General features: G+C 46.1%; 1 protein-coding gene across 1 annotated transcript in view; it reads left to right on the top strand.

Annotated features, from left to right (window-relative positions):
• The first annotated feature begins 309 nt into the window (after positions 1–309).
• The window catches only part of celsr1a (cadherin EGF LAG seven-pass G-type receptor 1a), a 118,330-nt gene continuing 100,089 nt past the window's right edge, over positions 310–18,550 (top strand). Inside the window, exon 1 of the mRNA XM_041780661.1 lies at positions 310–3,970. Coding sequence (XP_041636595.1) covers positions 469–3,970 — 3,502 coding nt within the window. The 5' untranslated portion in view covers positions 310–468. The remainder of the gene's footprint in view (positions 3,971–18,550) is intronic.

The raw sequence follows: 18,550 nt of genomic DNA, 5'->3' as shown, positions 1-18,550 counted from the left end.
GGTTAAATTCCTGTTAGTGGACCGTCACTACAAACAAAGAGGTAAAAACACCAGGACACCAGTGAAGAAGGGAAAGACTCAAACATGGAAACTGTCCTCTGATTGTAATAACAATGCTCTGTAGCGTGGTGGTCACCCGGTCGGGGCCACTTTCCAAATCTCCATGAGACCCCCCCCCTCCTCTCTCCCCCCCACCGAAAGCGTCCCAAAGCGGGAACACAGCAGGCTTATGGTAATAAGTCTCTGAGGAGGTGAGAAGGAGGCGGAGGAGAGCCACGGAGCCATTTTGTACTCATTTAAACTCGGTGTGTGTTAAAGCAGCTGACAGTATGGACAGAAAGCGTCTTTTTCCGCGGTAAAACGGAGCCATGAGGGCTAAATGTGCGGCTGTGTGCTGGCAGAGGGAGAGTTAATGTCGCCGCGGAGGACTTTCGGTGAAGTTGGATGGGATTTGGCTAGTTTTAAAGCATGGAGCTAGCGTTATATTGGATGTCGGTGTGTGTCCTGTTTAGCGTGCCGCTGGGGGGATGTTTGGAGATCCATCTCTCGGAGACTTTACAGCCCGGGACCCTGTTAGCGAACCTGTCTCTCGGCCCTGGATGGACTTATAAAACTGACAGGACTTTATCCAGTAAGTTTCTTCTTGGCTTTTTGGATGTTGACAGGCACCATGGAGGTGTCCGTCTGTCACACAGAGTGGAGTGTGCGCACACACCGAGGAACCCAGCGGCTGTTTATTTCCGAACAGGATCCTCAACATCTGGAGACGTTATTCTGACACAGTTTAATGTGTTCGTCCACGGCCAGGACTGTTTCATCAAATACAGGAGAAAGCCAGGTGAGCCAGATATTCACATTCAACACCTCTCCAGACTGAAAGCACCTGCCTGCCTCCCCGCAGGTAAACTTCTTCTGAATGTAACTGAACATTTGCCTGCCTTTATGCGGAGCTCTGCCTTTTCTGATAAACTGTGTGCAGGAAAAGACCTGAGTGCCGTGCACAGGCATGGGGGTTTATTCCTGGTCAGTGACTTGTGCCTTGAACACATAGGACACTCTGAAGTGAATCTGCACTGTGCGTTACACAGCTCTCCAGACGGCAGGCTCTCTGTGCAGCTGAATCTGACCCTGGTGTCCAAACTGAGCGGATCCCTCTCAGAAAGAGTCTGGAGAAGGGGGAAGCGACAGGCCAACACGTCTCCCCAGTTCCAGCTCCCTAACTATCAAGTGTCCGTGCCCGAGAACGAGCCTGCGGGCACACGGGTCATCACTCTGAAAGCCACCGACCCGGATGATGGAGAGGCAGGGAGGCTGGAGTACAGCATGGACGCCCTGTTTGACAGCAGGTCCAATGACTTTTTTGATATCGACTCCCAGACAGGGAGCATAACAACCACCCAGGCACTGGACAGGGAGGTTAAAGATACACATGTGTTCAAAGTCACCGTGACTGACAACGGCTCCCCCAAAAGATCTGCCACCTCTTACCTGACTGTCACTGTGAGCGACACTAACGACCACACCCCTGTGTTTGAGCTCAACGAATACCGCGTGAGCATCCGTGAGAATGTTGAAGTGGGGTTTGAAGTGATGACGATCAGAGCCACGGATGGGGATGCTCCCTCCAACGCCAACATGATTTACACGATCGTTAACGGCGATGGAGTGAACTCAGGGTTTGAAATCGACCCCCGGAACGGCCTGGTGAAGATCAGAGAGAAGCCTGACAGGGAGACCCGGGCCAGGTACCAGCTCATAGTTGAGGCCAATGACCAGGGCAAAGAGCCAGGCCCCCGCAGTGCCACTGCCACTGTTAATATCTCAGTGGAGGACGAGAACGACAACTACCCACAGTTCAGTGAAAAGCGGTATATTGTTCAAGTCCCAGAGAATGTAGCAATCAACACTAAAGTCATCCAGGTGGAAGCGACAGATAAAGATGAGGGGAATAACGCTAAAGTACATTACAGCATCATCAGCGGCAATGTTAAAGGACAGTTTTACATTCACTCTCCAACTGGAGTCATAGACGTCATCAATCCTCTGGACTATGAGATGATTCGAGAGTACAATTTACGAATAAAGGCTCAGGATGGGGGAAGGCCTCCGCTGATAAACGGCACGGGTATGGTTATTGTGCAAGTCGTGGACGTGAACGACAACGCCCCCATGTTTGTCAGCACGCCTTTTCAGGCCACTGTTTTAGAAAATGTGGCAATTGGTTATTCTGTGATCCACATTCAAGCAATTGATGGCGATTCAGGGGAAAATGCTCGTTTGGAATACAGATTAATCGACACCACGCCTGGTTTCCCATTCACTATTAACAACAGCACAGGCTGGGTTACTGTGAGCGATGAGCTTGACAGGGAGACCACTGAGTTCTACACTTTTGGCGTGGAAGCAAGGGATCATGGGATACCAGTGATGTCCTCCTCAGCTAGCGTTAGCATCACAGTGCTTGATGTAAATGACAACGTACCAACGTTTACAGAGAGGACCTACTCGCTGAAGATCAATGAAGATGCTGTTGTCGGGTCCAGCGTCCTGACGGTGACTGCCGTGGACAGGGATGTCAACAGCGTGGTGACTTATCAGATCTCTAGTGGCAACACCAGGAATCGCTTTGCCATCACCAGCCAGAGCGGAGGCGGTCTCATCACTTTAGCGCTCCCTTTGGACTACAAGCAGGAACGCCAGTATGTGCTAACAGTCACCGCCAGCGACGGAACACGCTACGACACCGCTCAGGTGTTCATCAATGTCACCGACGCCAACACACACCGGCCGGTCTTCCAGAGCGCTAACTACCAGGTTATGCTCAGTGAAGAAAAACCAGTTGGCTCCACTGTTGTTGTTATTAGTGCGACAGATGAGGACACGGGGGAAAACGCTCGCATCACATATGTGATGGAGGATAACGTTCCTCAGTTTAAAATCGACCCAGATACAGGAGCCATTACAACACAAATGGAGATTGATTATGAAGACCAAGCCTCCTACACGTTAGCCATCATTGCCAGAGACAACGGCATTCCTCAGAAATCTGATACCACTTATGTGGAGATCATCATCCTGGATGCTAACGATAATACCCCCCAGTTTCTTAGGGACATGTACCAAGGGACTGTACTAGAGGATGCACCTGTCTACACCAGCGTACTCCAGATCTCGGCCTCAGATAGAGACTCTGGCTCAAATGGCAGAGTGAGCTACACGTTCCAGGGTGGAGATGATGGAGAGGGGGACTTCTTTATCGAGCCTTACTCTGGTATCATCAGAACTGCTCGCAAACTGGACCGGGAGAACGTCCCTGTTTACAACCTAAAAGCCTACGCTGTGGATAGGGGGATCCCACCGCTGAAAGCAGCTGTCCCTATTCACGTGGTCGTCCAGGACATAAACGACAACGCACCCGTGTTTGAGAAGGACGAGCTGTTCATCGATGTGGAGGAGAACAGCCAGGTGGGCTCTGTTGTTGCCCGAATCACCGCTATGGACCCCGATGAGGGCACCAACGCTCAGATCATGTACCAGATCGTGGAGGGGAACATGCCAGAAGTTTTTCAGCTGGATATTTTTAATGGAGACCTCACTGCTCTCACAGACCTGGATTATGAAACCAAAACAGAGTACGTGATTGTGGTTCAGGCTACCTCGGCGCCGCTGGTGAGCCGGGCCACGGTTCACATCCGCCTTGTGGACCTGAACGACAACAAGCCACTCCTGCAACACTTTGAGATTATTTTCAACAACTATGTCACCAACAAGTCCAACAGTTTCCCTACAGGAATAATAGGAAAGGTTCCAGCTCATGACCCGGATGTGTCGGATAAGTTACGATACAAGTTTGAATCAGGAAATGAGCTAAATCTGCTGCTGCTCAATGAAGACACTGGAGACCTGAGGCTAAGCAGGGATCTGGACAACAACAGACCCCTGGAAGCACCCATGACTATTTCTGTCTCAGGTAAGGAGAATGTTCAAGCTGTCCTAACATCCTAGTACTGTCTGTTTTTACCACCTTTCCTGTCAGGTACATGTGTCTTCCTCTGCAAAAAAAAAAAAAGGTGTGAAAGATGTTTTATTTTGTCCCACTGAAGACTCTGATTGGGATTTGAAGCTGAGTAGAAACTGAAGGCAGGTTGACTCTGAGTGTTTGCTTCAGGCTGTGTGCAGGATCCAGTAGAGCTTGCTTTTGTGCCCTCGGGGGATCAGTGTAGTAGAGGTAAGCAGCTGGATGAGGTAGTAAAAATGCAAGTCATGGGTTCCCTCTTAAATGGGGGTTTCTGTCACAGTAAGGTGCAAATACTCCAAACTTAAAATGTAGAAATACCTTTAGTTTGTGGAGGTGGGCTCAACTTTCAGTAAAACTGTTTCTGACCTGGGCTCATGGTCGGATTTGTAAGGTCATGCAGAAAGAATTTGTGTAAAGTTGCATTTTTGTCCTCAACAAAAGCAGACTTTGTTCTTTCAAGTTAAAGATTAGATGAATGCAAACACTTGATCATTCACACCTAGTCTGGCAGAGCACCAGCCAAAGTAGATGGAAGCACACACACACACCCCACACACACACCCCACACACATGTGAGAAAGTGCTGCGACATTCATCAGACGATCTGACAGGTAGGATAAATCCAACACCTTGACAGAGTAACCACCCTGTCACTGTCATTGACAGCGGCCTAACCGTCTCTTTCTTACTCTTGTCGGTGAAATCCCACAGCACAATAAGCTCTGAAATGGGCAGACAGCCCAAAAAGTCTGTTAGTCTTCAGTTTGCCCTTTTTCTCAGGCAGCTAATCTTCCAAGCCAGTCTCATGCCCACAAGTTGAAGAATGCTAGCCCATCTCACATGCTAGATGTAGGTAAAAACAGCAGCTGATACCCACGGCCTTCTACTGTTATTAGTCTAATGGTGTTTATTATCTTTAATCTGGATTGTCTGTTCACATGAAGTGATGCGTGGGCTTCTTAATACCCTGAAATGAAATAAGGAGAAGTAGAAACTGGTATTTGACTGGAGAGGTGCTTGATGAGTCAGTGGTTCTCAAATGAGTCTAGATGTGCCGTGGGAATTTGTGCCATACGATATTACTACAACTTTATGGCAAGTACTGTAACCAGGCCTGCCCCCAGATCAGGCTGGACCCCTGGAAAACCCCAGAGATTTATAGATATCAGTGTATGTGTGTTGGATCAGTAGCATTGGTGCTAGCATCCTGGCTAACAGTTACCTCATTAAGAGCTGAAAAGCATGGCAAGCTATAATTGGGTTAAAATTATTACTTCATTACTTCAAGGTAACCATATTTTCTACCCATTGTTGCCACTTCTTTTGACAACTTAAACTATTTTGCTGATTTTTTAAATCATTTTTTGCCACTTCTTATTATTACTTTTGACCAACTTTTGCCACATGTAACACATTTTTGCTACTTTTTTGCCACTTTTTCCACGCGATTTTGCTATTGTTTGGCCATTTTTGCCATTTTTCCATCCCGTTTAACCCCTTTTTACCACCTTTTAGCAACTTTAACCCTTTGTTACCACTGTTCTGCCACTTGTGATCTATTTTGCCACCTTTTTGACACTTTCAACCCATTTATGCCACCTTTTTTTGCCAGTTTTGCCAAGTTTTGCCTTTGTTTGACTGTTTTTTGCCCAATTCTGCCCTTTTTTTAATCACTTGTAACCCATTTTTGCCATCTTCTTACAACATTTAACCCTTTTAGGCTGCTTGTAACCCATTTTTGCCACTATTTTGAAACTTTCAGCAAGTTTTTGCCAATTTCAACCCAATATTTAGCCACTTCTTTACAAATTTTTGCCAATTTCTGACTTTGTTTTGCCACCTTTTGCCCACTTTTTCCATCTCCATGATCCCCCAGTCGTCTGGACCCCAGAAAGCTCTCCCCTTTATCCCCCCTCACAGGCTGCCTTGACTGTAACATCATTTAAAAAGTCTTTTTTGTTTTGATTTAAATATGGTGTGCCTTGAGATTTTGTCTTAACCTTAGGTGTGCCTTGGGCTAAAAAAGGATGGGCTGTGGCCTTTTCCAGATGTCTGCTCTTTTTGCTCCAGCTGTTTTGCTGCTGCACACTCATTGAAGTTGAGACAGACCTTCCCTCTGTCACAGACATCCTGCAGAGACTGACCACCATAGGAACAGGTCTCTGCTTTCATGTTAATCAGAGCTGACCACTCTTGCGGTATCCATGACAACAGTGACCTCATGACTGTCCCAAAGGGAATTCGCCTTCTTCATGACTAGCTGCCATATGTACACTGCTGTCTAAGAAAAGCCTGTAGTTCTGCAGAATTACAAAGATGTATTTGCTAAATCCCCTTCTTTGTGGGCTAAACCTGATGTCAAGTGTTAGGTAACTATTACCAATGAGGGGTTGACCTTCCAACCCTTTGCTTTGGGAGAAGAAGGCCTTGAGGGGTGAGTGGTGAGCTAATAGCTCCTGAACAAAGATGGAGACACAGACAGATTGTGTCTCTGTCTCCTGAATGATTTCCTGCTGGCTCCTCTGGTTTTCATCTCCAGTGTTTAGTTTGTGTGTGACTCATCAGTGTGGAGTTTTCTAAAGAGGTGAGGGTTTGTCATGAGGAGGGCTGGTGTGGACTAGTGGTCCAGTTTCTGTAGGGCTGGTGTGGACTAGTGGTCCCGTTTCTGCTCTGTGTCATGTGATACTTTTTGGCAGCAGTGTCTTTATTGATGACACAGGCTGCTGCCATTCTTCTGTAGAGCTGTTTGTTGCCGTCCTCTGACCTCTGGTCTGGACTTACTCTGACCCCTGTTGTGTTAGATTGAACCTTTGGGGACCTAGTTTGATATGGGATGGTAAATCTTTATAAAGAACCCTTACGTGATGTTTAAATACTATTGGTGTCATTTTTTTGAGTTTTTAAAGGGTTGCAGTCGTCCTCAGCAGCTTATCATGGCTACTCTATAATAACTGTATTTATATTTATTTACTCATCAGTGTTCTTGGTGGTGGGCAAAAGGTTCTTCCCTTTCTTCTCTGTCCTTTATCTGGAGGAGAAAAATAACGCTGGTCTCTCTGAGACAGAACGCTCATGCTGGCGTGATCCGCCATAGTTTGTATGTGTGTTATGTGCATGCGTCATATATGTAGGATAGGATGGCTCGGCACCGGGGAAAATACCAGTTTAATAAATCAATTTTTTCAGCAGCAGAGATTTATGCACATTATGCAAACATTCAAGTGTCAAATTTTTATAATGGTTTCGAAAAATCCTCCTTTTTGTGTTTTATGGATGTTTTTCGTCATCAAAATGAGTGTCATGAGAATAGTAATGCCCTTAAACAAAGCAAATAACATCACATTTGCAATACGAGCTAAAATAGATAGCCCATTCTATCTAAAACTGATGAAGCCTAGTGTTACTTCACTAAAGTCATACCCAAGCTTCACCTCCTCCACCCCAGCCTCCTCCTTTATAGACTAAAGCTTCAGCTCCTCCACCCCAGCCTCCTCCTTTATAGACAAAAGCTTCCCCTCCTCCACCCCAGCCTCCTCCTTTATAGACTAAGGCTTCACCTCCTCCACCCCAGCCTCCTCCTTTATAGACTAAGGCTTCACCTCCTCCACCCCAGCCTCCTCCTTTACAGACTAAATCTTCACCTCCTCCACCCCAGCCTCCTCCTTTATAGACTAACGCTTCACCTCCTCCACCCCAGCCTCCTCCTTTATAGACTAACGCTTCACCTCCTCCACCCCAGCCTCCTCTTTTATAGACTAAAGCTTCACCTCCTCCACCCCAGCCTCCTCTTTTATAGACCAAAGCTTCACCTCCTCCACCCCAGCCTCCTCTTTTATAGACTAAATCTTCACCTCCTCCACCCCAGCCTCCTCCTTTAAAGACAAATGCTTCCCCTCCTCCACCCCAGCCTCCTCCTTCATAGACTAAAGCTTCACCTCCTCCACCCCAGCCTCCTCCTTTATAGACTAAAGCTTCCCCTCCTCCACCCCAGCCTCCTCCTTTATAGACAAAAGCTTCCCCTCCTCCACCCCAGCCTCCTCCTTTATAGACTAAGGCTTCACCTCCTCCACCCCAGCCTCCTCCTTTATAGACTAAGGCTTCACCTCCTCCACCCCAGCCTCCTCCTTTACAGACTAAATCTTCACCTCCTCCACCCCAGCCTCCTCCTTTATAGACTAACGCTTAAACTGTCTGTAAAGCAAACTGACTCTCCCTCCTCCACCCCAGCCTCCTCTCTGTTAGAGGAACAGCTTCACAGCCATGCTCCATGCTCCAGCCTCCTCCTTTATAGACTAAAGCTTCCAGCACCAGCCTGAAGTCTAAGACTAAATAAGCTCACCTCCTCCATCCATCACCTTTATAGACTGCTTCCCTCCTCCAGGAAGCCTCCTCCTTGACAGCGTAAATGTTCAGACATCCTCCAGCAGCTGGCTGTTATATCATTTAGCAACTGAAACACAGCAGATTGTTACTAAAATATCCTCCTGAAATGATTGATGATGAATGGTCCTCCTCCACCCCAGCCTCCTCCTTTATAGACTAAAGCTTCCCCTCCTCCACATGCACCCAGCCTCCTCCTTTATAGACTAAAGCTTCCCTCCTCCACCCCAGCCTCCTCCTTTATAGACTAAAGCTTCCCCTCCTCCACCCCAGCCTCCTCCTTTATAGACTAAAGCTTCCCCTCCTCCACCCCAGCCTCCTCCTTTATAGACCAAAGCTTCCCCTCCTCCACCCCAGCCTCCTCCTTTATAGACCAAAGCTTGTTGCACCCTCATATTCAGATTCATGCTACTATGGATTCATTGCTTTGGAAATAATGTCATTGTTTTCAAAACACATGGACTAAAGCTTCATCTCCTTGCTTGTTTTTGATGCCTTCACTTATCTCCCTGAGTCTGTCTTAATGCTCATAGATTCCTGTCTCTGTTAGAGGAACAGTACAGCCATGCTCCATGCTCCAGCTGAATTCTGGTTCTGTTTTTAATGTGCATAAAAGAAGGAAACCAGCACTCAGGGCTGAAGTCTAAAACTAAATAAGCTCCCTCTTTACATCCATCACCTTATGTGCTCTGGGTCTTTCTCCAGGAAGCTCACAGGTGGGGTTGACAGCGTAAATGTTCAGACATGCAGCAGCTGGCTGTTATATCATTTAGCAATGAAACACAGCAGATTGTTACTAAAATATTTGAAATGATTGATGATGAATGGTCCTTTTCCACCCTGGCTGTGATCTTTTCCTTACTTTCAGTGTCTGTGACGACATGCTGCTACATGCACCCGCTCACCCCCCCTTATCCCCGTCCTCCTCCTCTTTTCCCCTGTGGGCTTTCTTTGAGCCTCCATGCCTTTGGTTTGCCTCTTAATCCATTCTCAGGAGTTGCATAGTTCAGCTTTTTAAGATTTTTGTTCCCGTATACCCCCCTCCCTCCCCCATACACTGTTTCTTTACTTTCTCCCTCTCCTGTGATTTTCAAACTCCATTTACACTGACAGAGGAGCGTCTAAATTCCAGTTTAATTTTATAATTATAATTAGCATGGTAGACCACTGGGCATGATCCTGTGGTTGTATTCATCTCCACACCGTGTGTTTGGCTTTGTTGTGATTTAAAATCATTATTTTACCTCATACTACATCCAGAGACACTTGGAGAGTTTACCCACTAATATTTCTGTTTTTCTATTCTACTGTCCCAGTCTTAACTGTCATGCTTGCAGTATTTGTACAAGAGAATGCAATCCTTACGTGAGCACAGGTGTTGCAGAGATGCACAGACATAGGTGACAGTTGACCTCTGACCTGAGAGATCAAAGAAAAGCACGCTAGGCCGTCAGGAAGGGCCCTGTACTTTCCTGTAGTCCACATGAGTTATCACCTGCAGCATGATGGATGAGAGGAGGAGGAGGGACCGCGGTGCAGCTAGAGAGTTTCCTGCAGGCTGAACATGAAGCTGTGGCTCTCTGCAGATACTCTTCTTTTTCTGATGACCTCTCCTCACCAGTGCTCTCTTTTAGCATTAGACTACAGCACGGGTTCTCAACCTTGGGGTTCGGACTCCATTGGGGGTCGCAAGACACTGAGAGGGGGTCTCCAGATACCTTAAAAAACAAAGAGTATTTTTAAATGACACTGTTGCCACTTCACACCAATTTTGCCAAATTTTAACCCGTTTTCATCACTTTCTCCCACCAGTGTTATCAACTTTCACACATTTTTCAACTTAAAACCCATTTTTTGTCAGTTTTAAACCCTTTCCACCACTTTTTCTGCCTATTGTTGGCTCTGTTGACACATTATTGCCACTATTAATCCCTTTTACCAATTTTAAAGCCAAGTTTCACCATTTGATGTACCCATTTTTGCCAGTTTCTGACTTTTTCTGCCTCAGCTAACCCTTTTTTGCCAGTTTGTAACAATTTCATCCAATTTCACCAAATTTTCACCTATTTTTGCCACTTTAACTCCATTTCAGCCACTTTTGAATCCCCTTTTACCACTAATATGCCCATTTTTGTTACTTAAACCAATTTTTGCCTTTTTTTGGTTATTTCGCCACTTATATCTATTTTTTGCAATTTCTAACCCATTTCTGCTGCATTTAAAATCTAATTTAACCATATTTACCACCATTTCTTGCCATTATTAACCCATTTAAGCTGTTTTTAACATATTTTAATTCTGTTTTCAACAAAATGACTTACATTTTTAAGAGGGCTACTTAATACACAAATGAATTAAAGTTTGTTTCTTTGATAAGAGTGGTTGTTATTCAGGTTATATATAAAATACCACAGCTTAACTTTACAATGGACCAGGATTTTGCTGGCCCCCAGTTTGGCTGGGCCCCAGAAAGCGCTCCCATTATTCCCCCTATGGGGGCGGCCTTGTCTCCACATGACTATTCTTGAATGTTCATGGCTGTTCAACCATCTTCAGGCACAGTGGGGGTCCCCGGTCTCTGCGACCTTTATTTTGGGGGTTGCGGGCTGAAAAGATTGAAAACCCCTGGACTAGAGAGATGTGTTACTATAAGACACCATGAGAAAGGATTTAAACTGGATTGTGTTCAGGCCAAAACCTTTAACTTCTGTGACTCAAGGTCAGTGTTTTTGGTCAACAAGTCTGTAGAGGCATTCAAAGAAACCTGGACATGGTTTTGAGACTTCTGAACTCATATCCACATCTGTAAATCCAGAGCTGCCCAGATAAAGCTGCTTGGATGGAGCCTGTGTGCGTCAGTCTTGTCTGCAGCATGTGTTTAACCTCAGCATGTTTCTCAGATATGCAGACCGTCCCTGGTATGGCTCTCAGAAACTGATACAGGGAGATCCTCTTCATTCCATAGCTATCCCACATGTGCTTCGTATGAAACGCCTCCACATAATCTACCGCTGTTTTCCTCTGTTGTCTTTTCTCCCACAGTCTGTTTGGGTCTTTAACTGCCTTTATTTTATAGATCAGGATGGTGGATGGAGGTGGAAACACAGATGAACCCAGGCTGCCCGTGTACATGGGGAGAGACCTTGATGCTAGGTCATCTGCGCCCCCGTCCCGCAGCCTGTTTAGTTGCCTAACCTGTGTCCTTTGAGTCTGTCTTTGACTCAGTTTGAGAATGCATCCTCTGCTTGGCTTTAGTCGGGGTCAGGAGCATGCTTAGTGTCACTGTTCTGCTGACTAAGTCCACGACAAACACAGAGATAGACAAGGACAGAGATTCCTCCTGGTCCCTAGAGGTTTTCCTTCACACCCTCCACCTGGGGACCCCAAGCTTATGTGCACGTTGTCTGAGCATTATTTATATTTAGATATCACACAGTCTGGGCTGGAATGCTGAGATCCTGCCCTGAGTGGAGGAGTTCAAGTATCTCGGGGTCTTGTTCACGAGTGAGGGAAGAATGGAGTGGGAGATTCACAGGCGGATCAGTGTGGCGCCAGCAGTGATGCGGTCTCTGCATTGGTCTGTCATGGTGAAGAAAGAGCTGAGTCGAATGGCGAAGCTCTCGATTTACCGGTGGATCTACGTTCCTACCCTCACCTGTGGTCAGGAGCTGTGGGTAGTGACTGAAGGAACGAGATCACAGATACAGGCGGCTGAAATGAGTTTCCTTCGCAGGTGTCAGGGCTCTCCCTTAAGCTGAGTGAACACAGGTTTTCCTGTGATTCAGCCACGAATTTAGAGTCGCACCACTCACTGAAGTTGCGCCGACTTCAGTTGGATCGGGCGTTGTTTGTCGTGCTGTGAACGGGGGGGGGGGGGGTACAACGGCCGACCATTGCCCGACTACGACCTATCGACCTGCTCCGGACCGGTCGGGAGGATTTCTGGCATGCTTGATATTTTGGTCGTCCGACTCCAGACACTTCACAGTGAGAGCAGAAACACGAGCAGAACAAACAACTTTGGGGGATTGTTTTCTTTGTAAACGGTCAGACAACATCCTAAATTACCATGACGACAGCTGGAATGACTTTCTGATGCATCCCCGCTGTGATAAAGGAAATAAACGAGCAGGAAATATTCCTACACACGGACCTGCAGCTGACACAGAGGTGATGCTGTTTGTGTGTGAGACAGAGAGAGATCGAGAGAGGGGGGAGAGAGAGAGTATGATTGGAGACACTTCACCCTGAGTGTGTGAGACTTTTTAAAAGGAAAATCTGCGGGTTTCTGTCACGGTCCGTCCTGACTTCAGTCGCACACTGTGAGCACTCAGGTCATGCGTGATGGTCGTGTGTTGAAGCAGTTCAGTCGCACAGTAGGAGATGTCATACTGCCACGACTGAAATCTCACTGTGTACACCCGGCTTTAGAGATAGGGTGAGAAGCTCGGCAATCCAGGAGAGACTCAGAGTAGAGCCGCTGCTCCTCTACATGGAGAGGAGCTAGATGAGGTGGCTCGGGCGTCTGGTCTGGATGCCTACTGGACGCCTCCCTGGTGTGGTGTTCCGGGCAGGTCCTACCGGGAGGAGGCCCCAGGGAAGACCCAGGACAGTCTCTCTTCTGTGGCTGGGAACAGTGAAGTCTGGGTTTCCCTGTTTAGGCTGCTGCCCCCACGACCTGACCTCGGATAAGCAGAAAAAGATGGATGGATGGATGGATGGATGGATGGATGGATGGAGAGTCTGGGCTGGAATGGGGGTCTTGTTAATTGTTAGCCTTTAAATTGGACAAAATCAAAGATCTGAAATTGTTGTGTGTAGAACCCTTACTAGCTGTGATCATGATGGATTCATGCAGGTGTGCTCTGCTGCTGAAATAATGGTCCTGCAAAAAGCTTGTTATGTTGACTTAAAGTTAATTTTGATGGCCTAAAGGTGCAGTGAGGAATGCTGGTGTATCTTTAGTGGACTAGCTCTCTTTGGTTGACTGAGCCCAGTGTTAAAGTTCTAAAGCACTGATCATCAACTGGTGGCCCGGGGGCCATATTAGGCCCCCAAAGCTTCCTGCCTGGCCCCCAAAAGATCATTAAATTCAGAAAAGGAGGAAAAGAAGATGTTGTGGTTTTAAGAGTATCCTTAGGCTTTAAATGTCTGCAGCTGTTAAATCCATCCCACAAAAAAATAAATAAACACTGAAATAGTTGTAGAATGACTTCACATTTGATCTGTGTTTACAGAAATTTACTGCCATAATTAGTAGATATTTAAAAAAGGGTTAAGGTTGGCAGAAGTGCTGCAAAAATGACCAGATAAAGTGGTGAAAAGAGGTTAAATGTGGCAAAAACTGGTTAAAGAGGTAAAAAGGGGCAAAAGAATATTTATAAAAAAATATTTTTAAAAAGTAATGAAAATGGGTTAAAATGGGCAAAAATAGAAGCAAAGTGTCAAAAAAGGATTAAAAAAAATGGCACAAAGGGATAAAACATGCAGGAAAAATAGTTCGAAGGGGGGAAAGAATGGCAAATTTGGAATAAAGAGGCAAAAAGTATTAAAAATGGGTTAAAAGTGGCCAAAATACAGCAAAATAGCCTGGTATAGTAGTGAAAAGGTGTTCAAGAAAGGCAAATAAGGGAAATAATTGGATAAAAATTGCAACTATTGTTGAAAAAATGTAAAGAAAAGAGGTTAAAAGGTGTCAAAAATGGATAAGAGGGGCACAAAGGGGGATAAAACATACAGTAGAAGGGGGTTAAAGGGTTAAAGAATGCAAAAATTGGGTTAAAGAGGCTAAAAGGGGTTAAAATTAGTTAATACTGTTGCTAGATTGTGGAGGGCCCCCTCTCTGAGATCTTCTGGGGCCCCCCCTCTGAGATTTTCTGGGGCCCCCTCTCTGGGTTTTTCAGGGCCCCCTCTCTTGGTTTTTCTGGGGCCCCCCTCTCTGGGATTTTCTGGGGCCTCTCTCTCTGGGATTTCCTGGGGCCCCTTCACTGGGTTTTTCGGGGCACCCTATCTTGGTTTTCCTGGGGCCCCCTCTCTAGGATTTTCTGGGACCCCCTCTCTGGGTTTTTCGGGGCCCCCTCTCGAGGATTTTCTGGGGCCCATTCTCTAGGTTTTTCGGGGCCCCCTCTCTTGGCTTTTCGGGGCACTCTTTCTTGGTTTTTCTGGGGCCCCTTCTTTGGGTTTTTCAGGGCCCCCTCTCTGGGATTTCCTGGGGCCCCCTCTCTTGGTTTTTCTGGGGCCCCCTCTCTGGGATTTCCTGGGGCCCCCTGTCTAGGATTTTCTGGGGCCCCCTCTCTGGGATTTCCTGGGGCCCCCTCTCTAGGATTTCCTGGGGCCCCCTCTCTGGGATTTCCTGGGGCGGGGCCCACTCTGGTGTCAGGCCTGTCTCCCTGTGGTCTGTATGATAGATAACAGGGACTGATCTCATTGGTAATGCCTAAAAATGTCCTGCGTTTGAAAGAAGACTAAAACATGTTAACCAGACCAAAATATTGGTTGAATTTGTGTGTATTTGAAAGTCTGGCCCCCAGAGTCTCTGTCCAGACTAAATCTGGCCCTTGTGCAAAGATACTTGATGACCCCAGTCTAGAGAATAAGACAGTGGTGGTAACGGTCTGACTTTTGTCTGAACACTGAGTCCAGCAGCACCCGTGCCCGTACAGGTTCATCTGAAGGATGCTGGGTAGATGTTTGGTTCAGTAAACTGCAGCTTTACTCTGACAGAAGCTGCATGTTTTTATTTTGGTGTCTCACTAACATGTCCACTTTTAACTTCAGCCATCTGTCCTCTGCTCTTAAAGCAGGCTCTGCTTGATGAAGAAGTGAGAAGGTTTTCTGAGCATGTGCACAGGTGAGAGTGAAAGAGAAAGTCAGGTGTGTTCCAGTGGTGAGACGGTTTGTTGTGGGAAACTCAGAGAGTAGCTGTTTGTTTGCTAACACCTATGTTTTGGATATCTGTTGACTGGGATAAAGATGTTGGGGGGGAGCTCTTTGTTTCTGTTCTTTTTGTTTGTTTTTTTAATCAACCATGACCAAAAAGGTTTTATTTATGCTGCTGTTTTTAACTATCATGCCCCCCCCAACCCCCCCTCCTGCTGTGAGGAACAAGTATGAACAAGCAAGTGAGGAAACTGACGTGTGTGTCACCCTAAAACTCCCCGGTTGCGTGTGTGAAAGGGCTTCTGGGTCGAACACAACCCCCTGAGATTAGCGGTGCTATCTGTAGTGACTGCACTCCTCAAACCTGAACAGGTTTGGTGGGGTTGTATTTGATGGTAACCTGACACACCTCTCCAAGTCTCCTTTTTTTTTCTTCCTCTCTCGCTGGAGCAACACAATCCTCTCCTGTGTTTCCCACTGAGGAGTCAGAGAGGCAACGGCTCACGAGTGTGACATTACATGCATCATGATTTGCAATGACCAGCTGTAGGAATGTTAAGTGGGGGGGGGGGGGGGGGCGGGTAATGTCTAGCCAGAGTAAATGACATGTTTGACAGTGGAAGAAGAGGAGGCAGAAGGAGGAGATATGGAGATATGGAGGCAGTTTTAAAAATGTGGAATGAATTTAGAGGCAGCACAAGCTTCAGCAGAGGTTTGCAGAGAAACATACTGTTGTGAAATGTGACAGTTTATCAAATATTAAAGAGTGTGACGTAGCTCTAACAAAGCTTTAGTAGTGCCGTTTGGTATTGCCTTTCCATACATGCTCACACTTTACACCAGCGGTGTCAAACTCAATCACAGCAGGGGCCGGTTTCTAAGTTTAGGTGTAGCCTGAGAGCCTGACAGGGTCCACATTTAACTGTCAACCTTATTTTCACCAGTAATAAAATATGGACAAAAACAAATTTAGCAATGAGGATAAATCATTTTGAGATCGAAAAAGGTAAAAATTAAAAGTTTAATGGCTCAAAATCTGAGATAAATAGCCATTCTTATTAGTTGCAAATGTCAAAACACAAAATTTAAAGTCAAAATAATGTTTTGAAAATGCTAATATTTGAAAAAGAAAGAAACCATGAGTTTAAAAGGGCAGAAAATGAGATAACATTCAAAATCATGAATTTTAAGGGTAAAGATATGAGAGAAAAAACTAAACCTTGACTTTATACGGTCAAAATATGACTTAAAATTTAAAATAGTGAATCTAACAGGTAAAAATGTGAGATGAAAATTAAAATCATAAGTTTTAGACATAATCATGAGATTCTAAGTTGAAAATATTAAAATAAATTAATTTCTTCCCACATTCCTGACTTTTTATCTAATTATTTTGCTCTTTATTTTTTCACATTTTTATGACAACGGGAATATTTTAAATCATCAGGGTTAAGTTTACATTTCTAAACTGGAGTAAATCTGCAGCCCTCTTATTGGTGGTCCAGTTATAATAAAAATATGATCTGGTGGGCCGGGTTAAACTGTACCACAGGCCGGATTTGGCCCCCGGGCCTCGAGTTTGACACCCTTAGTTGACACACTCCACAGTGGAAGCTCAGTGCATTTTCTGATACGCTGACATAAGGGGGCAGAGGACTGAGGGGTGGAAGCCTTAGAGGTGGGCCAGACCAGGTCAGGCCCTCTCAGCTATCATAAGAGACAACTATCAGCTAAAAATACTGTGTCTGAACCGAAAACTGCTCTCAGTATTTATCCTGGTTTACTAGTCTGGAGACTTCCTGTCGGGGTGAATAAACATGAAGATCATTAGGGCGGTTTAAAGAGGGGGTCATGAAGCCAAACTGAGTCGGTGGTTTAGGAGCAGACCCTGGCCTGAATATTCCATGAAAGCGGATCCAGCCTTTATTTCCCATGTAGAAAATGTTGGTCACAGCTCATCTGATGATTCTGTGACTGGAAACACGCTGGAGACTGAGGAAGTACTGCTTAGACACACAGCATGTCTGATGTGCTGTTAAGAAAAGCGGTCTAAAAGTGAACCTTCACGCCCTGATGATGTGGTGGTGTTGATGTGAAATCATACGTTTTCATGCACGCTGCTGTGCAGCTGCTTCTATGTGAACATTAAAATAACATTGCTACAGGCCAGGCTGATCATCTGCTGAATATATCTGTTATTAACTGCTACTGTGTGAATCATACAGTTCAGCCCCCCCCCATGCCAGTCACTGTCCTCTTCACAGATCTCTCCCGTCCTGGTCTGGCTTGCTCTTGTGTATGTGCTGTAATACACACACACACTTGCAGAAATACACACTTACATGCTCTGATGTAACAGAGAGTTGGATTTAATGTAATTGATTTAAATCTTGTGAGTCAGCCAAAGCCAGAGGACAGAGGACAAGTGAAAGTAAACCCCCAGCTCAGAACTGACTCCGCCCACTTCAAGATTTCAAAAAAGGCACAGAAAATGGTCAGTTTGGTACTGAGAGGAGGGAGGGGGGAAAGGCGGGGTTTCCAGATGAAGCAAGAGTTACGGTGACCTCCACTGGCCAGAAAGTGACACAGAGTCCTGCAGCAGTGCTGCCTCACAGCGATCTTTAGAGGTCGAGTCCCCTGGAGCAGGCTGTAGGGTGTGGGAGTGGTCTCTGAATGGATGGGAGTGGTTTCTGAAAAGATGGGCGTGGTCTCTGAATAGATGGGAGTGGTCTCTGAATGGATGGGAGCGGTCTCTGAATGGATGGGATTGGTCTCTGAATGGATGGGAGTGGTTTCTGAAAGGATGGGAGTGGTTTCTGAAAAGATGGAGGTGGTCTCTGAATGGATGGGAGTGGTCTCTGAATAGATGGGAGTGGTTTCTGAAAGGATGGGAGTGGTTTCTGAAAAGATGGAGGTGGTCTCTGAATGGATGGGAGTGGTCTCTGAATAGATGGGAGTGGTCTCTGAATGGATGGGAGTGGTCTCTGAATGGATGGGAGTGGTTTCTGAAAAGATGGAGGTGGTCCTTGAATAGATGGGAGTGGTCTCTGGATGGATGGAAGTGGTTTCTGAAAAGATGGGCGTGGTCTCTGAATAGATGGGAGTGGTCTCTGAATGGTTGGGAGCGGTCTCTGATTGGATAGGAGTGGTCTCTGAAAAGATGGGAGTGGTCTCTGAATGGATGGGAGTGGTCTCTGAACAGATGGGAGTGGTTTCTGAATAGATGGGCGTGGTCTCTGAATAGATGGGAGTGGTGTCTAAATGGATGGGTGT

Source organism: Cheilinus undulatus, linkage group 23 (genome assembly GCF_018320785.1).
Source record: "Cheilinus undulatus linkage group 23, ASM1832078v1, whole genome shotgun sequence".
Classification (NCBI taxonomy): domain Eukaryota; kingdom Metazoa; phylum Chordata; class Actinopteri; order Labriformes; family Labridae; genus Cheilinus; species Cheilinus undulatus.
This window is presented reverse-complemented; position numbering and strand designations above follow the sequence as displayed.